Genomic DNA, 20,217 nt, shown 5'->3' with positions numbered 1-20,217 from the left:
AAAATTGAAGTAAATTAAACATTTAAAACCTTTGAACCCATCAACATGTTTTTTAGCTCTGTGTACAAAACCTTCCACAACCACCTGGTTTGTTGAATTAAACAAGAATTTAAATTGCAGGAACAACAGAAACTGAATAGGTAAAATAAAACGAATTTGACCTCTATGTGGCGCTGTGACATTGGAACGATTTCACAGTATTCAGCATGAGCCAGTGTGTGACAGATTCTTTGATAGATAGATGTGACCTGGTGAACACATCAAACTTGTCAAGGACAAACCAAGCGGCACTTTAAAAATTTTGGAATACATTCTGGTCGCAGAGTTCCAGAACAAGTTTGAAGTGAAATTGACGGATTCTCTCCAAGGTGTGTGGTAGTTACTCATCAAAGACAAACTGCTGTCTGTTTTTTTTTTTTTTTGAAATTGTCAAAGGCACAAATAGGGCTGTAAAAGGTAAAGGTTTTTTCACAAAAACTCTGTCATATTCCTATGGGAACTTGGTATAATCCAACAATTTTTTAAATACATAATTATAGAATCACATAATAAAACATATAAAATAAAATTATTATTAGCATTTCTTTTAGCCATATAGCCATATATAGGTATATAGTGGTACTCTTAATAAAACTACTGTAGCAATAGTAACCAGTGCAGGTGCTGTGATCCAACTGGACTGTAACCAATTTCATTTTCCCTCTGCAGTGATGACCTTGGATTTCAACATTTATGAAGCACAGAGGAAAAAGAGATACGTTAAGGTCCTCAGTAATGAGAAGACACAGCCCCCCCTGGGGGAAGAAGACCCCTCTATTCTCTCCCCCATTCACTAACATGTCATCTAACAGCAGAGCTGCGATGCAGCACTTTTCTACACTCACTTAACATCCTGCCTCAAGACAAGATATGGCTGCTTCCCACTCAGGTAATGGGATAATCTACTCCAACCACCAGGGGAATTACCCAAAGAATGTCTCAGCAACAGAACAGTGTCACACTTGATTTTAATTTTTCTGTTGATTCACACATTTTTTTCTTTCTACTTTAATAAACAGCCACCTATACAATATATTTTTTCCATTGTTTACTTACTTCCCCAGAGCAAAGCACTCCAGTCTGACAGTCACTCCTTTGGCAGCAAGAACAGACGTAGGGAAATGCACTTCAATTTTGGGCTCATATTCACCCATGACACCTGGGAAAATGTTGAGAAAGAGAAATTGAAGACATTAGAAGCGAGCGCAGTGAAAACAGCTCTTTACTCTCACATTTGCCATTATCCTCATTTTTCTTCCCCGTACAGTGACGAGGGAATGTGGGTTAAACTCACATAGATGGCCACATTTTATGGCCTTGTATTCTGCTTTGGAAAGCAACACAATCGTTACAGTAGGAATGAGAGCGTAGCAACAAATCGGGATATCACGAACGTCTTGCTTTCCTGACTTCTCCAAATATCCCGATGTATTACCTTTATATAGTACACAAGGACGACGTGGAGCATGAACCTGAATAACAGCCACTGAGGTTTTATATTAAAACAATACCTGTGAAACATTGTTACTGGATCTTTCTATTTTTATTGTTTGGTCAAATTAAAGGCAGATAAATATAATACAACATTTACAGGTCAAGTGTTGCACTTAATTGGACAATAGATCTTCAGAGTGAATATATTTGCCTTGTATTGATCAGTTGCTATGTGATGTAATGAGCACACTATACTGCAGTACTGTAGCGTATCACAGGACAGTAGATGTGATTTAAAGCATGGTCTCTAAGTATAAGGGAAGGATGTGATTTTCTACTCACTTTTAACACAGGGATAATAGTTATTTCTTTAATTTCAATAATTGAAGGAAAATAAAGTGAATACAACACAGTCATGTCCACTTTATGAGGTAGCGCCTCCTACCAGCAAGTGGTGCTAAAAAAACTTTTTTTGTGTGTGTTGTCCTTGTGGTTAAATTAGTTTTTTTTGTACTAAAAGTCTATGCGACCTTTATAAGAAGGCCGAAGGTGTTGGAATTGTTGAGTATATTAAAAACACAAGTTCAATATACGTGTGGGAGGACATGTAGCCGATCCCAGCATGCACTGGGTGAGGGCGGTGTAGACCCTGAACTGCTCGACAGTCCATCACAGGGCCACATCCAGAGACAAACAACCATTCAAACTCCCACCTACACCTGTGGTTTTCAGTGTGAACAACTACCATAACCTCACATGTTTTTGGGCTGTAGTAGTACACTGAAGTACCTGGAACACCATTCTAACTCCAAGGAGACCATCAGGACTGTCTCATCACATATACCAGTGGACTGCAACCTGTGGCTCCTGAGCCAAAGGTGGCACTTTAGCCTCTTGGCATCGAGGCTCCTGAGCCAAAGGTGGCACTTTAGGCTCTTGGCATTGACTGATACACCACACATCCACTAGAAATGGATATTGTACTGATACACCACACATCCACTGGACATGGATATTGTATTGGATGGGGCTATACATTTGAACAGAAATCCAGTTTAAACCAGTTTAAGGCATCACAGTACATTTGTTTATCTGAGGTTGTATTATCTGAATTAATCATATACAATTAAATAAAATATTTATTAACAATTAATCACTTACACTCTTGATTAATCCTGTGATTAATCAGATGAGAAACGTTAATGGTTTAACCTGGTATTTGCCAATAAACAAACTTAAAAAAAAAGGGGCGCTAATTAGAATTACACTGTTTAACAGAAATCTTTAAGCTAATGATTAATTTCAGGCTTCACTTGTTATCAAAGAGTATTTTAAGCTGTACACTTCCCAAAACACCATCTTCTGACTTACATCACTGCCATCTACTGGTCTGCTAAACTGAAGAATTATCTTCATACTCCACATTTAATAATATCTGGACACCCATAGCCAGAAGCCTGGTTCTCCTTGTGTATTCATCTGTACATTAAGTCGGCCATTTATATCCATTTGCAAGAGCGACGTGTCATAGCACATTGAGCAAATTCATCGTAACAAAGGAAAGCACCTTCACCTGGGATCTCATTACAATTATCTGTCTTATTAAACAGGAGCTTGTGATATGAATATTACATGAGTCTTTGTTCTCCTTCACCAAAGAATGTTAAACGCACAGGGAGACACGGCGCTGACGGACACGCCGCCCCTGACGGCACCTGCTTCAGTTCACACGAAAGCATGTCGGAGCATGAGCAGCGCCCCTACAAGTGCACTGTAATGTATGTAATCAATGAGACAAACGACTGGCATAACATTAAGAATCATAATTATCCCTCCCACATGTGGAATGTGATGGTTGGAGCACGGAGAAAGCAAGGATTATTGGCCTTTGTGGCTTTAAATGTAAGAAAAGGGGCATTTATTTATGGCACATTTTTTCTCCAACATAATTTCTACTTGAACATCAATCACCACATGTTTATATTTTTTGAAAGTTTATTTTAAACCTCTATTTAGTCTGAGTCACAGGCCGGACACAGGATAGAAATAAATACCATCTTTTTGGACTATAGATTGTTAAGTCGCACTTTTTTTCTTCCTTCGGCCGGGTTTGCGACTTATACTCAGGTGCGACTTACATATATATAGTTTCTCATTTGTTACTTTCACACTGACAACAATGAAAATGTACACGTTCGTTATTTTTCCACTGATAACCGCTAGAGGGCACTTTAGGCATGTGAACCAGTATCTGCTACTCCTGTAGCAATGAAAAGTTAGGGCACTGGTGCGACTTATAATCCGGAGCAAGTTGTAGTCTGGAAAATACGGTAATGTCGGAGAGAGTGTAAGAAAAATAAGTGTATCAATGTATCAATTTCTTATTATTGTAAATAATATATGACATGTTAGGAAATGGTAAAGTTTAGACGCAGCAATAAAGGTTTAATTTAGTGGAAGTACTATTTTGAAGACAGGCTTTGTTGCATTAGAACTTTTTAAACTGTTAGGAAACAATAGCCCTGACTGCACTTCAGCTGAGGTTCTATCTTTAACTTTCCATTCGTCTCTATTCTAATCTTTGCCTTTTTCTTCTGCTGTAGTTTTTTTAAAGATCATATTCGCAAGTTCTTTAAGTGTAAAAATAAAATCACCCAAGCAAGTAAATGAACAGTGGGACATTTCTATTCAAGAAGCAGTTAAATAGAGGTCCTGGTTTTTTAAAGACGTTTCACCTCTTCTTTCCAGAAGCTTCGTCTAACTAACTAATTAATTACTGGGGGAATCTGGTATTTAGCCAGAGTTTAGTTGTTATTCGCCCTAACCTAATGGCAGGAATGTTCTGCTCATGTGTAAAGGTGTGTTTTGGTGTAATGACTCTTTTTTCTGGTATTCAGCCACTCTGAGGCAGAAGGTTTCCAGCAGTCAGTTAGAACTGCCTCTTGGAAGAAAAAGACGTGAACCATATTTTGTCTAGGCTCCGATTCCTCCTGTTGACCACTAATAATCCTTGAATACAGTAAGATTGTCCTACAGAGGCACTGACAAAGTCGTTCATTTCAACTTGCTTTCATTGCTACAACTCACACTGAGAAAAAAAATGATTCTAATCAACATGGACAAGACTGCAGGAGCAGCTATAACACGATGATCATCATTAGCTGCAATGCATATTACTGGGAGATTATGATGTTCACTGGTCAGTCAGTAAATTAAGATCTTAGATGAACACTGTGAGACGGTCATCCTGAATTTCAAACACATCAGTAGTTTATCACTGGGTATTTCTGAACACATCGTAAAAATAAAAATATACCGGTTTATTTTATGATAGTCATCCACTAGAATAGTATAAAGTACAGTGCAGTGCAGCAGGATTTAGGTGTTCCTAAAACAAATTGTTTCTTAAGCATCAGGGATTTGTTGGTTCGCAATGACCTTTACTTTTCACCATGAAAATATATCATCTGTTCATCCCCCGGGTGCAAATAAAGTTTGGCGCTAAATGTGTCAGAAATGTTTCAAGATATTATGTGCAGAGGAACCAGGGGAACAAATGCAACGACTCATTTCTCATTTTTCTGTCCACAGCTGCTGCCCCTGTGTTTAAAGTTGATCATGTATCAAAGTTTTTTAAAAGGGACAGATTTTAATTGAGTTATGTGACCGGGTCACATTAAAAATGCACTCTAAAGGGAAAAAAAATCCAATCAGTTTTGTCCATACATGTCCTATAAATTCCTGGACAGCTGGACGTGTCTCAGCTGACTGATGGTAATTGGATTGTCACACTTGTGCAGTCTTTGAGAAAGTTACCCCGGAGGCACTTATCTATTCTTCATCAGCTTAAGCCATGCTTGATACAAAATCATGATTAACGGTCCAAAACATGTACTTTAGCACGCGATCCTTGGTTTCTGTTAATTTATTTAATTTTTCATCATTTAAATTATTATGTACTCCTGGGGACAAGACAGTACTTTATAAGGCAGTAGAAGAAACTACTTTGAAGCTGCTGCATTTTCTCCTTGATGTCATATTAGCTTATTAGCATAACTTTAAAAAGATTCAAACTTTTCTTTACTGCAGGCCCCACTAAAATGATGGTACTGTGTATTTAAGGCAGGATGTGTCTCAGTGCAGTAGACAATGAAATGTTTTGACTACAACACTCAAAATAAGAGAGTCAGTAGAAAATCATGCTGACACTGAAAATGGCTGGAGGCGTATGGTTGCTAATATTCATTAAACATGTAGCAGAGAAAACAGGCCTGTGTGTCTGCTTACATTATGTTTCACTGCTACTGCTGGAAATGTGGGAATGTGAAACATCTCATGGTGTTACTAACAATAGTGAAAATTTAAATCTGTACAAAATAACAAAATCAAATAAAAATCAAATACCACCATGGCCCTAGGAGGATGTTGCATCTTAATTAATTCCAAATCCAGATTTGAAAGTCTATTGGTTCAATGTAGTCAATCTCATTTTTGTTTAATTTTTCTCTTTGCCATGTAATTTTTTTTTTTCCTTTTGTGCTGAACTTTTACCAACGCTCTCAGGGTTACCTTTGTAAAATTTGCACCTGGTGTTCTGTCTCGGCAGCCGTGAAGATTTCTTCTCTGTCTTCAGCCCTGCCTATTCATCTCCTCACATCTTCTCGTTCAACTGCCTGTGGTACATGTCACCTCTGCACTTCTTACATACTGTGTTTTTTTATGATGAATGTTAGCTTCTGTAGTCAAATATGTTTTTTTAAATACATTGCATTTTTTAAATCTCCTATTTTTTGTTCCTTGCAATGACAATGCTTATATTCTATGGTTGTGTCATGTTGTGTAATATTCGCAAAATAAACTTAATTATTGTAAGCTTTACTGTGTAAATTTTGAAATATATGACATTTATTTTACAAAAATCATCCTTCTTGGTTGCACAAACATGGCGTATTTGTTTATTTATTTTCTTTGTCTATTTGTTTATTTAGACAGTGTCAGTAATTTGGTTTTTCAAATAAAGATGTAGCTTCACTAAACAGTGTCCCCAAGTTGGTCTGTGTGCCTGTATAATTAGGGTATATTTACTCGTTAGATGGCGACTTTTATAATTAGGGTATATTTACTCGTTAGACGCCGACTTTAGAGTTTAGCTCTTCTCAGCTCAAGGTGGATTATGAGGAGAAAAATCAATGACTGGCACTGTGATGTAATGGTGCCCAGGTGCTAGTTTTGATTAAGAGACTCAGGGTTACAGTTGACAGTGGTGAGGTGCAAACCGATCCAGCCCAGACCGTCTGCTGTGCAATAATCACCCTCTTTTGCCGAGGCACAGATTGTGGCGTCTGATTGGTCTGAATCCAACAATCGAGAGGCACATACTGCACTGGAACATTTTGGTGTCTGTGTGGACAGAGTGCCAATGTAATTTTGGCTATTTTACACCCATCAGCAACATAGGCAGTTGCTGAACATTATAGCGTTTGTGGAGCAGGACATGCCAAAACATTATTTGACATTATGAACCTCAGCTGTAGAAATATGAGTTGGCCCTGCTGCGCTGCTGTTAGCATGGTGTCCATCAGCACGTGTTAAAGCCACACATCTTCAATATTGATCCTGTCAAATCTTGTCTTTATCTGAGAACAGGGGATAGTCAAACATTTATGCTCCGCTGCATCAAGATTCACGACAGCATTGTGAGACGAACCAATTAGCCGTGGTTATGCGTTAAGTATTAACGTAATTTTCCTACTACGTTATACAAATACTCGGAGTTTACCTTAAGGGACTGTGGTCCTTAAGAGGTACATTTATAACGCAACATTTGGAGCAGGTTTGGTTCGGAGGCACGAGTGTCCTTTTACAGCTTCACTGGGGATGTAATCTCAAAGGCTCCTTAAAAGTGTTGACAATGACAGGCACCTGTGTGACGTGATGACTTTCGTCTAGTCAGACATATAAAGACCGGGGGTGAAATCTACACCTGAGTCCAACAAACAGCTTCAGTGCATGGCTCCTGAGAGGCTAGTATGAGGAGTGAAACCCCATCCAGGGCAGAGGGCCATTGATTCAGTTAATTTTATGCTGGAAAATGATTTCCCTGTTGGGCAGTTTCACCACAGCACACTGTGAGTGAGGAAGATTCCCCGCACTAATGTTAAGAATCGCACGTTATCTATTTCGAGGGTGTATGGAATTCATAACACCTTCCACTGACGTGAGCTAAGGCAGAGGAGTTGCTCCACATTTATCAACCTATCAGCCCCATTTCTTTTTTCTTCCAAATACATTATGATATAATAAAAGGCCCCTGTAGAATACAATACAGGCTTTAACATTTTTATCTCTGCCAAACAAGTTGAGAGGAGGAGGCAGTGAAGAGAGAATAGATCTGTGGAAAACAGATTTCAGGTAGACAAACAGAAGACAAACACATACGATAAATTCTATTAAATTTCTCTCCCTCTGGTTTTCATACAAATCAGAGCTTTTGATTTGTCAGGTTCAATATAAATCTGAGAGCCTTACCGTCTGTTTTCAGAGTCAGGGGTGTCGGTGGGCTGAGAACTCGTGCGTTTGTCACTGTGTTCTTCACCAAACAAATGTAACTGCCCACGTCGGACGGCTGAACCTTAGAGATGTACAGGTTTCCTGTGTCCTGGGAAATGAAGCGCCGGCTGTCCTCGGCAACAAAGGAGGGGAACTCGTTGAACACCCAGCTGTAGATGATCTCTGGGAAATAAACGCAGGCCGTACATATTAGTGTTTAAAACAATAGAAAAAAAATGTAAATGCATGAATGCAGCCCTCTCTCATTGACTGCAGACAACCGCCTCTCTCTCAGCACCAAGACGACTACATCAATATTAACACCGATTAACACTTTTATCGAAGAGCTATTTCAAACTTGGTTGTCTGTGAATGTGATAAACCATAGGTGAGACCAGTGTTTGTGTCTGTGTCTGTACTGTCTGAAGTGTAGGTGAGTTATAACAGAAAAATAACTGACGTCAGAACACATTAATAACTTCATTGATCGCAGTGATATGAGACAGCCCTATTAAACACGCTGCTTCAGAAAACACAGTGACAGGAACCTGATGAGAAAAGCATTTAAAAAGTCACATTAAACCTCTTTATTTTTCACACAGACATTTGCCGACAGGAAAAAAAAAAAACAACAACGATGGATCAATTGTTTTATTTGCATCTGTGTTCTGTGCTGCATTTTGTAAATAAAGGATGGGATCAAAGATCCTCAGACGGTACACAGGTGATGCATAAACTGGATGATAAACAGCACTTGAGTTGGATGCATTAAATGGATGAGTTTGTCAGTGATGTAGGTTTCTGCTCTGTAGCTTTAACCTTAGTAATGCTAAATATTACAGTTTTTTGAAAAATCAGTGTTTTTTTATTGTGGTAAATGTGTTATATGAATATTCACTGTTTTAACAGAACAAGTCTGCTTCAAATACCTGGTTACAGTGTAGCTTCATATACAGTATATATACTGTGTATATATGTATTATATATACACACACATATATACAGTGCATACATATATGACACATTCACAAAAACGTATATAAAGACATATATCTATATATTTAGAGACACACTTGTACATACATGTATATATATATAATGTAAACATATATAATATATAAACATATGTGTGTATATACATTTACATAGATATATTTATATATACATACACACATATATGTTTATAATATATTTGTATGTATACATATATATACATACACAGACATATGTTTATATATATTTACATTTATTTGACACTTTTTACTAGGAATTACAGTCAGGAAGTGTGATTATGTGAGTGAGGAGATCCTGTTCATACAGTATGTTCAAACGTATACAGCATTTCACTTGTTGTAGCAGACATCATGATGAATAAGAAGGTAATAATACGGGTGGAGAGATGGATGGATGGAGTGTTGGAGTATGACAATGATGAACATGGAGCAGCATGCTGATGTTGACACCACATTGTTTGCTTTGTCTATTGTGTAGAGTCTGGGATGGCTGCATCCATCATTGCATTGAAAGAAAGAAGTCGACTGTCACATTCACAGACAAATTAATCTATTCAACATTGTCAAGAGATATTTCACATCTCTTTGATTCTGCCTAATCCATTCTTCCTAGAGGGAGGGGAAATGAAACCATCACACGTCGCTCACTAAACGAAGAATAACTGCCACTTGGGGGATTCAACATAAGCTCAACGGTCGATGGCCAGCTTGAGGTTAGGTTGAGGTTTTAACATGGCATTTCATGTATTTGATAATTCTATGACACACACGATTCCTATACTGTATATATGTTATCTGTTATTACTGAAAAGTAAAATAAATAAAAAGCAAAATTCAAATCAAATGATGAATTAAAGGTTGTTATCTGTTATTACTGAAAAGTAAAAAAAAGGCTTGTGGCATGATTTTTAAAAGTCAACTAAATGTATTACCACCACTAATAGATGGAGGCACCCCCCACATGACAACAAAAACAGCGACAGACAGAAACTGATTGACGCAAATGGTCAATTATTTTTTCTTCTTACTGTTTTGATATAACAAAGCTCAAAATGTGTATGTGATAATGATCAAAGAGAAGTTGGGGATTTTTACAAAATGTGTATGTGATAATGACCAAAGAGAAGTTGGGTATTAGTGACTATTGGTATTGGTGATAGTGACTAAATTGTAAATTCCATTATCAACTTGACAGCTGCAAGATTATTGCAATTCTTAAATGACAGAAAATCCCATTATCCATTCAGTTGATCTTTGTCACCAAACAAAACAGTCACTCCTACAGTAACGACTACATTTAAACTGGATGACACTTAGTATGTCTGCTGTTTGGGATCATCACTGTTATTTTTTTTAAACATTCTGGTTGTTATCATGACGTGCAAAAATAACAAGCATGGCCGCTGCACAGCTCTTGGCACAGACTACCATAGCAGCGGTTGTGTAGTGTAATAAAGCGGGTGCAAACAGAAACCCTGGATGATTCATAACTCACATAATATCTTGCATTAGAGGACAACTGCAGAGAGGAATATTCAAGATATGGGCGCTGCCCACGCGCTGCCTGTGTGAAATAATTGGTGGTGCAACTTTTCATTCCGACAATCCTGCAAATCCATCCCCCTTATAACACGTGTTTGTTGTTCTTTTAACATTTGTATCATTTTTGCAGATCACAGTGGTTTAAAGAAACTGAATTGATGCATGTATAAGTAAATTAATTAGACTTCACTTCAAGACAATTAGGTGAGAACTATAATGAACTGTAATGTGTTTATTGATGAGCACAGACATAAATAACTTTTTTTTTTGTTTATTTTCTCACCTGGTGAATGAGGAGGGGGGATACACATGAGGACCACTCCCTGTCCTTCACGCACAGACACTCCGCCTCTGCTCTTGCCACTGAAAGCACCAAGATCTGAAACAGCAAACAAAGCACAATTCCCTCTTAGCAACTAGGTCAATATTATAGTAATGCAGTATCACTCAACATCAATATCATTCAATCTGCCTGCAGTGAGTCATCTGATTCAATCGAGGGTTGAGAGTGAGTGAGGGTGCACAGATGAAATGAACGTTAGGGTACAGGCTGGGTAACTGTAAAACACAAGAGAAGCAAAGATGGAAGCGGAACTTTTATCAATACATTTTTGAGTTCTGTGTTCCAGTACCATTATAAAATGAGACGAGGGCACTGCCTGAAAGACATGAAATAAAGTTGAAGGGGGTACAGTGAGTGAAATTGTTGCTCTTTAATCATAAAGCTTTTTCCTTCTTTGATTTCCACATTTCATGTTGTAGCATGTGAATTAGCCCTGCTCTGAGTTAAAGTACATCTGCTTTTCCTCTCGTTCCACTTTGTTTTTCTACATCCTGCAGCTTGTAGTTTAGCCTCAGCAGCATAAACAAGGACAAGCAATGTATGAGGATGAAACATTTATATAATATGAGACAGAAGCAAAATGTTGATACATAGTCAATCTAGATGTGCACAGTAATTAGGCTATGCTTCTAAAATTATACATCACACTTCATAAACACTACTTTCAGCAGAGCTACAGTTAGCGGAGCCAACCTAGGATAAAGCTGCTCCATGCTCAGTCTGAAATAATAAACAATATTTGTATAAATATTATATATACCATCTTCAATTTTTGCTCACTCACAAGTCAAATAAAATAATTAAAAAAAAAATTCCCATGCCCACTCTCAGTGTGGTAACAGTCACATTTGGTAAAGTGTGATCTTTTTCCTATAACGCAAATCAAAATTTTAATTATTTCTACCTAAAGACCACTGTAAACTGCTTCATACCATTTGTTTGTTTGTTGTTGTTTTTGTTTTTAGTACCAATCCAACAGTATGTTTGTTTTTCTAGTGCAAGTAGAGCAAAGCCTGTTAAATCAGAAAGGCCAGAGCTGCACTGTCGTAAACAAAAATAATGCCTGTCTAATTTCTTTGGAATCGGTGCCAACATCAAATGCCAACCAGTTGACCCCAGGGTAACTCTCTGTCACTTACAATTCAGAAGTATAAGAGACACAGCTTTCTGTTGATGTGAAAGTTCTGAGGAGGGATGTAACTCGTCAGTGAAGGATGTCTGTGATTATCTTTGTACACTGATGAAAGAAATAAGGAATAAAGATCACGACCAGGTTCTTCAAATACAACACGTGGGGCATGGCTTCACTCAATGAGGATGCAAGGATGTTTTTATGTCAAATACTTTAGTTTACTTTAGGTGAGCTGGCAAAGAGTTTTGTATACTGTAGTTGAATATTTACATTACAATATATAAATAGTATTTAGTATTTAATTGTCCTGGTGAAACAAAACAATAATGTTCTCGAACACACTGATCAGTTCACTATACTGTTACAGTTAGAAGTTTACAATGATTCACATATTATTTACACTACACAGAGGGAGAACTTGTACAATCCCACACATCAGTTATCACCAGAGACAAAGAAGTGATGTGCTTCCTTGAAGGCAGGAGAACTAACTGCTCTTTCACCATGTGGTCCGTGGCCTTTCATATCCCTTAATGATAAATATTGACTTACAACCTGCTTTCCTCAAGGGAAAAAAAGGAAACACATACAGCAAATACAGCAATAAACAGCTACAAGTACTGTACTGCAGAGGGAAGGGCCACGTGCTCTACCAGAGTGTGTCTCGTTATACTGTAATGATTTTTTTTATTTTATAGATTACTGTCTTTTTGGAAAATCTCTGGAGGTGGTGGAACAGGTTACTGTACGTCTCCAACTACTTAGCCAACTCTCAAACTCAATGATTGGGGTTGCCATAAATGTATAATGCAAAATCATCACGACTTCTGCTATGGCAACCCCTAATGGAGAGTAATATTTTTTGGATATTAGACTAAACAAAACCCAATCAAATCCAGCTACGAGCAATCGTTAGCAAATATTCCCCTGTATTTGATTATGGCTGTCTGTGCAGTTATCATAATGAATGATCGAATGGTTTAATTTTCAAACCCAAATCAAACCCTTTTTATTTACAAAGCACATTTAAAAGCAACAGAGCTGGGATCTGCTGAACAGTGACAATAAAAACACTGGCAAAAAACCAGAGTGGACATAAAAGACATGAAATATTCAGGAGTCAATAAAAGACAACAAAACATGAAACGACTCAGTCAGCGCTGAAAGCCAATGAAAACAAATGGGTTTTTAACACAGATTTAAAAACAGGAAGTGACGGTCGGATAGGTTGCCAGACCATTCAAGCATATGTACTGTATGAACGGACAGTCATTTTAGGAGAAAGGAGAAATATTCACTTGGTAGTTAACATGGCAAATTTCACTGCAATGACAAAAGATAAATGGTCTTCAATCAAGTATTTTATTTAAGAATTTGAGTTTTTTTATTATTATTATTTATGTCTGTAGATAAAATAAAAATCTGAAACGTGATAAACAATGTCAATTTTTTGTTGGGTCCGTGATTAGGGCCCAGTAAAGAGAGCGACATGATACACTGTGGAAACTGTCAATGTCAAAAAATACCGTGTTATACACGTGGTCATAGAACAAAGCACTAATCCACGTCATGAGTCAAAGTTTAATTCTGACCCAGGGACTGTATATAAAGACAGACGACATAACAGCTCCCGAAAGTGTAGTCAAAACATAGTGTCTGGCTGCAGTGCCGATCGTAAACCTTTCCCGGACATAAAGCCATGGAAGGTGACCTGCCTTTTTTTTTTTCTTTATTAGTTTTTAATCAATGTGTTTGATCTGACGCAGTAAAAAGATGTGGGGAAAAAATGTAATTGAGGATCAAGACAGTTTTTCATTTTGTCAAGGACGAATATTCCCAGCTCCCTGATTAAAAATCTCCACTGTGCAGATATGGGAGCACTGGTACAGTGTGATGTCTTCAGTTTCTCTTTAGTACAGAGGAAGTGATACACGTAATTCAAACCTCTAAATAAAACATTGTAAAAAATGATACACAGAATCAATTTTCTTCATGTACCAGATTTTCTTTAGTTTTTTCTACATGTAGACATTTATGTCTGTGTTGGAGAATCTATCCAATCATATCATGTGGTGCCAGGGTGAAAGAATCTGCCTTGGATATTAAGAATGAACACTATAAACACCTTTAGACATTAAAGCAGGCGTGGGCAAAGTTTTGGACTCGTGGGCAACAATTGTACTAAAATTGGGTGGGGGAGTTGAGGAGCTGATAGAGCGTTGGTGTGAACTAAGATAAATGACATGTAAAAGTCATGCCTAAAGACTAAAATGCTAAAACGATTTTATTATTTTCTACGCCATCTATTGGGTATTGCAGGTGTAAAAAGCAGACGTTTAATGATAATATGAATAAATTATACAATTTGGAAAAGTTTCGAGGGCTGGATTAAAAAGCTGAATGGGCCACATCTGGCCCCTGGGCCTTAGTTTCCTCAAGCCTGCATTAAAGTAACATAGAGAGAGTACACACTGGTGTCTAAACATCAATGTACAAACACCCAATAAAGGAAAAAAATAGATCTAAGGTAGGAACATATACAGAGATATATTTTTGTTCAGGTGACTTTACTGCAGGAAAGAAAATGAAGGTTGGTTGATGTGAGGACGGGGGAGGGGCCAATATCTTATGTAAGAGTAAGCAAAAAAAAAAACAGAAACAAAAATTGATGGCATGACACACAAACCCAAATCTAAAACATGTCAAACTCAAGCGACTATAAAGAGCCGTTCTCCGTGGCTTGTAACGATCTCCCATGCAGAGCGGCTGCTGCCATCGCCTGATTCATTAAGTATGTATAACGAGCCCTGAGAGAGCCCAAATGTTCACTATTGATTCACTGGCAGCTGTCACCACCTTGGCTTTTTTTCCTCCTTTTGTCAATGTTGCTTCCTCTTATACCTCATTTTTTATTCATTTAACGGAGCTCATGACTTATCGCTGATCAATGTCACCTATTGTAGCTTCATCAAGCACATCGAGAGCAGGTAAGAAAAACTGTTTTCTCAGGGGCAGAAAGAAAAACAAATCTCTCCACTCGTCCAGCCAAGAAAGCGTACATAATGTTGAAACAGCAGTATTTTTTGTGTTCCCCCGTCTAATTTAATAAATATCGAATAGAATTTCATTTTATGGATTCCTATTTGGCTATTCCAGACAACCAACTGCTACAGGAGGGTAATGATTCACCCTGCACTACAGTACATATATTTTAACAGACCCACTACACAGCATCATGGAAAATTGTTTATTTTCATGCTTAGGGCGAAAGCAACAGTGGGTGTTTGGAATAAATAAGCAGAGCAGTAAAGGACACTATAACTGCAAAAAAAAAAAAAAAAGTCAGAGCACCTCATAATCCTTTATACTGTTGGCATAAAAAGGAAATACTGCGGCAGAATAAGGTAACAGGAGTGTGTTAAAAAAAACGAACATCAGAGAAATTTGTGTGTTCTTGAAGAGAGCTTCAAATGAATTCCTAAATGACGGCTCCTTCCTTTGCAACTGGTATTACAGCAATAAAAATCCACACCGATAGCTTTTTTTTAACTGAGCAAACTTCATGATCATTAAAGCGCTCTTGGAAAAAAAAAAAGCCAACTCAGCATACGCAGCTTCAGTCTTCATACATTTTCTACAAGTTCTAAAATGAAGTGATGAAATTCACTGCAAGCAGCTTTTCAACGCAATTTCCTAATAATATCAGGCTCAGCGCGGTGATGGTGATTGCCGGGAAGCTGTGGAAGGTTTGGAGGTGTTCAAGGTGTGTTCATGTGCATCTCACTAATTTCATTACCGCCGTACAAGCTTCCACGGGCTCGATACCTGAGCCTCAGCCAGAATCTTGTCGGCAGAGAAGGGAGAAATCTTTGGGGAGAAAGATCAGAGGCCTCCTTTCTGCCTGCTGCCTTCAAAGTCACGCCTGAAAAACAGCCCGAGTGTGAGTTCAGCAACTCAGAATTTCAAAACAAAGAACGAGAGAGGGAGAAGAAGAGAAAGAGGGAGAGGGAGAGAGAGAGAAGCACATTCCTGAACCACCTCAGGAGTAGAGACCAGCCAGGAGAGGGAGAGAGAGAGAAGCACATTCTTGAACCACCTCAGGAGCAGAGACCAGAGAGTATAGACAGCCTTGACTGGACCTTTCCACCCTGCACTATGGCTGCTCCACTTTACATCTCCCATGATTCCCTGCTTTAAACAGAGCTGTGTTCACTAGTCCAGCTTGACACCGCCGCCCTATGGAGCTGCCGTCCAGATGTTTAATTTGGTCAATTTACCCGAGCAGGCAAAACCCAGCTAATTAGTTAGACATCGTGTGGTGTCAACAAATCAAGAATTGAGTCCATCACTAGACTTTAAACATGAAGTCAGACAACACAGACTGCACACTGAAAACAACTTGACCACGGGCACAAATGAACACACTTATGCTAACTTTAAAATTCAAATTTAAAAGCTGCAAAATGGAGCCTTTTGAATTAAACATGACAGTAAAACATCAAACCTGGTCCTAACGTTGAAAAATAAAAACCCCTCCAAATCATCCATATTTATATGAATCCTCTCTAAGCCTTGTAGTTATTCTGGGGCTGAGATTTCTCATAAAAGGCACCACTTGATTTATTTCTTAAATTAACTTCACTTTTGTATAACAATGAGGTACATAGTACTTGAGTTTTTATTATTATTACTAATACTATCATTATTATTATTATTATTATTATTATTATTATTATTATTATTATTATTATTATAATACAAAATCTCCCAAAAATTATTTCAATAAGAAAAAAAAAAATCATCAGCTTAAAGAGAAGGACAGATGATATGACATATATAAACAGGCAAACCTAAAATGAAAAGCCCGGGAATTGAGCCAGTGAATTTTTTGCTGCAAAGTGAGGTCAATGACCCCTGTGGCCCTGTGTGACCCCAGTTTAAACAAACTGACATTTTCTACTGTACTTCTGACAGGCAGTGACTCCCAACAGAATGGCTCCTCAAACTTTACGATTTAGAAAAATTTCTGGGGCCATAATTTCTTTTCATCAAAATTAATGAAGCGACTTATTACCCTTCACTCGGCCTCTCTTCAGATCGACAGCTCATCACACGGTATATTTTAAACCCTGTGCTTCGATGTCTTACAAAATATAGCATTTATTCCAAAGACCCCGCTGGAATAGTGTTAAAGAGAAGAGAATCTTGGGAATGACATAAATCATAAAGAGAATTTAATGACTCTAGGTTCAAAATTAAAGTAGTTGGAATATTTCTGAACAGACTTTAGCTGCGGTCGGAGATTTGGAGATGGATTCTGTCAGCCAATCGCAGCTCCTGCTGATAACATCCAAATACATTGAGCTCTAAATCCACAGCGTTAACAGCAGCAGAGTGCAGTAAACAATTTAACGATGTGAAGTATATCATAGTACCGTCATGACAGCGATACCAGCTTACCGTGTCCTACATTTATACTGTTGAGTCAGCAAGTCACTACTACTACTGCTGCAGGTGAAAAAAAAAAGTTATTACCTATATCACAGTTTTTACCATAACAAAAAGTGACCAACTGAATGTTATTGCACATGGAAGTGAAGATATTGGACACATTTCTGGTTTTTGATGGTGAAGTATTCAGAAATAGAAAGATTTGTTTCTTGAAAATGATTATTATTTTAATTTTTTATTTTCCATTTCCATTGTAAACTTTTTTGTTTTTACATGAGTTTTTACATGACATTTCATTTGCATTCCTCTGACTATGTCCAACCAAACCAGGTGACTTTGATTAAATTAAAAAATCTAATTAATAAAGAGAACATTAACATTTAACATTAATTGTTAAACTTGTGTCAATGTCACGGAGAAAAATAGTCAGGTTCAGATTCAGAATTAGAAAATAAATGATCCACTGAGGGAAATTGTTAAATTCTCCCTCACCACTTTGAAACAACAGCAATATTTTATAAAGCTTTTAACGTCAGTCGACGCCAACGAGAACAATAAGGACTGAATCAGTGTTGACGGTGATCCCTGATTGTTTTCAGGATTATGATGCATTTTAGTTTGTGTTTAGCTGTGTGTTGCTGTCAAACTGCTGTGGAAAAGACAAATAATGAAAGAATACACACGGAGTGGTTGGAGTGTCAAACCCAAGGCGAGGTAATTGTCTGCATTTCTAAAAATAAGAAGAAGCACAGAACAGGAGAATCTGCAAAATAACACAGAGCCCTGTCTGGTTTCTGGTTCTGTTCTGTGCTCGGCTGCGGTTCTCGCACCTCACGTCTTTATTGCCTCAAGTCGACTTGATCTATTATATCCGCTGGGCGTAATGCTGTTGGTGTAGAACTAAGTTTACAGCCTGTTGACTCAGTATTGAACGGCAGAACACATGGACGGTTACTGTGTGTTTCTTTTCTAATTATATGGATCTAAAAGAAAGACTGGAAGGACTTTGAAATCGGGGAAGCCTGGTGCAAAGTAAAAAATGAATAAAAAAAAAGACTGAGAGATTCTACAGTAGATGTCTGTGGATTTCAGGCAGAAAAACAAAAGTAGCTGATGGATATTAAAGTTGATTAAATGGACAGTAACTCTTAGAGTGAGTCAGTTTGCTGCAGACAGGAAATCACTGCGCCCGACCAGACAACATCAAGCCACCTACTATCAGTGACATTTACTGTACACCTGTGGGTGTAGTAAAAAAGGTCTCCGGCATCATTAGTGACCCCACGCACCTTTCACATGGACAGTCACCCCACTCCCCACCACACTCCCCCCCCTTAAAGCAGAGGTTGCAAAGCATCACGGCCAGAAACTAGATTATATCCAGGGATTTTGAGAATAATCTGAATCAGTTTTTCTGGTCACTGAACATTTACAGACCCTCAGGAACAGGCTGCGTAATACTGAATGACTGTAAACACAGACATGTTTACTTCTTGTATATTTTATACAACACTTTTAGGGCCATATTGAGAATTGAAAAGTATTAAAAAGATACAAGTTTTAAGTCATAAATTTATGAAGAATTAAGTCGAAACGTTACAAGAGAAAGTGAAAAAACTACAACAACAACAACAACAAAAAAAAGCTGTAATGATTGGGGAAAATAGTTTTAAATAAAAAGACAAATCCTAATTTTGAGAAAAAGTCAAAACATTACAAGAAAAAAATAAAACTTTTTAGGTACATTTTAGTTTAGAGAGTAATGTTGATTAATATCCGTTAACAGCCAATATTCAAAAACCCAGGTGTCAGGACTGCAGTAGTTTGTTCCTGCCCTGTAATTTGAATTGTTTATTTTTTATTGTGATATCACACTTTCTATAAATGATTTCATTTTAAAACATGATTAATTTAAATATTTTTACATCTAAAGTTTCTATTTTATTACCCTGCAAAAGTTGAGTGAATAATTTCTAACGTAACGTTCACCACAATGTGTTCAGATTAGACCTCCTCTCACTGGCACGTTTTTTGACCTGTTCGCTCAAATTTCACTGCAGCAACAGTTGGCGAGGTGTGGGATTTGTGGCTGACTCAGCAGTACAACCGAGAAAGTCAAGCATGTTTAATTAGTGAGTGACATTTCAGGGCAAGACACATAAAAATGCTAATGAAGCACAAACCAGGGCCAAGATATGACTAGACAGAAACACTCAGCGTTAGTCATTTTATAAAGACCGTAACCTTGTACGCAAAGTCTTTAAGGTAACAGGTCGGAAAACACAGCACACTTGGTCTGGTCTGGTCACCAAGGAGAAGATTGGACTGAATTGGAGGAGTGTTATAAATATAGTATTAATTTTTTTTTTTTAAATAGTATACATTTTATTTTAAATATATATATATACATATATATATATATTGACAAAAATCTAAGTTTTAGAAGCATTTATTTTCATTATGTTTCTGTAATGTCTAAAAATGCACAAGTTGGTGTGCTGGTGCCTTTATTTGTAAATCACATGAAAAGTGAGAAACCTTACTGGTTTTGGATTCTCCTGTGATGATCAACCCCATTTGTAATGATAGAAAAAACTGATTAAAAAAAAACAAACACTAAGAATTACAGAACATGTCCTGTTCACTTGTGTTGCAGAAATCAATTACAAAACGTCTTTTTGTTTTCACACAAACAGGACTGTCTGTAACTAAGT

At 37.5% G+C, this 20,217-nt stretch overlaps 1 protein-coding gene across 1 annotated transcript in view; it reads right to left on the bottom strand.

Annotated features, from left to right (window-relative positions):
- Positions 1-426: 426 nt before the first annotated feature.
- LOC107988477 (contactin-5-like) overlaps positions 427-20,217 on the bottom strand; it is a 78,674-nt gene continuing 58,883 nt past the window's right edge. The window contains exons 9-11 of the mRNA XM_025055174.1: positions 10,861-10,956; positions 8,002-8,205; positions 427-1,198 (exon numbers count right to left, since the gene is read on the bottom strand). Coding sequence (XP_024910942.1) covers positions 1,092-1,198; positions 8,002-8,205; positions 10,861-10,956 — 407 coding nt within the window. The 3' untranslated portion in view covers positions 427-1,091. The remainder of the gene's footprint in view (positions 1,199-8,001; positions 8,206-10,860; positions 10,957-20,217) is intronic.

The sequence above is a fragment of the Cynoglossus semilaevis genome, chromosome 4 (genome assembly GCF_000523025.1).
Source record: "Cynoglossus semilaevis isolate Cse_v1.0 chromosome 4, Cse_v1.0, whole genome shotgun sequence".
NCBI lineage: Eukaryota > Metazoa > Chordata > Actinopteri > Pleuronectiformes > Cynoglossidae > Cynoglossus > Cynoglossus semilaevis.
The sequence above is the reverse complement of the archived record's forward strand: the minus strand, read 5'-3'. Positions and strand labels throughout refer to the sequence as shown.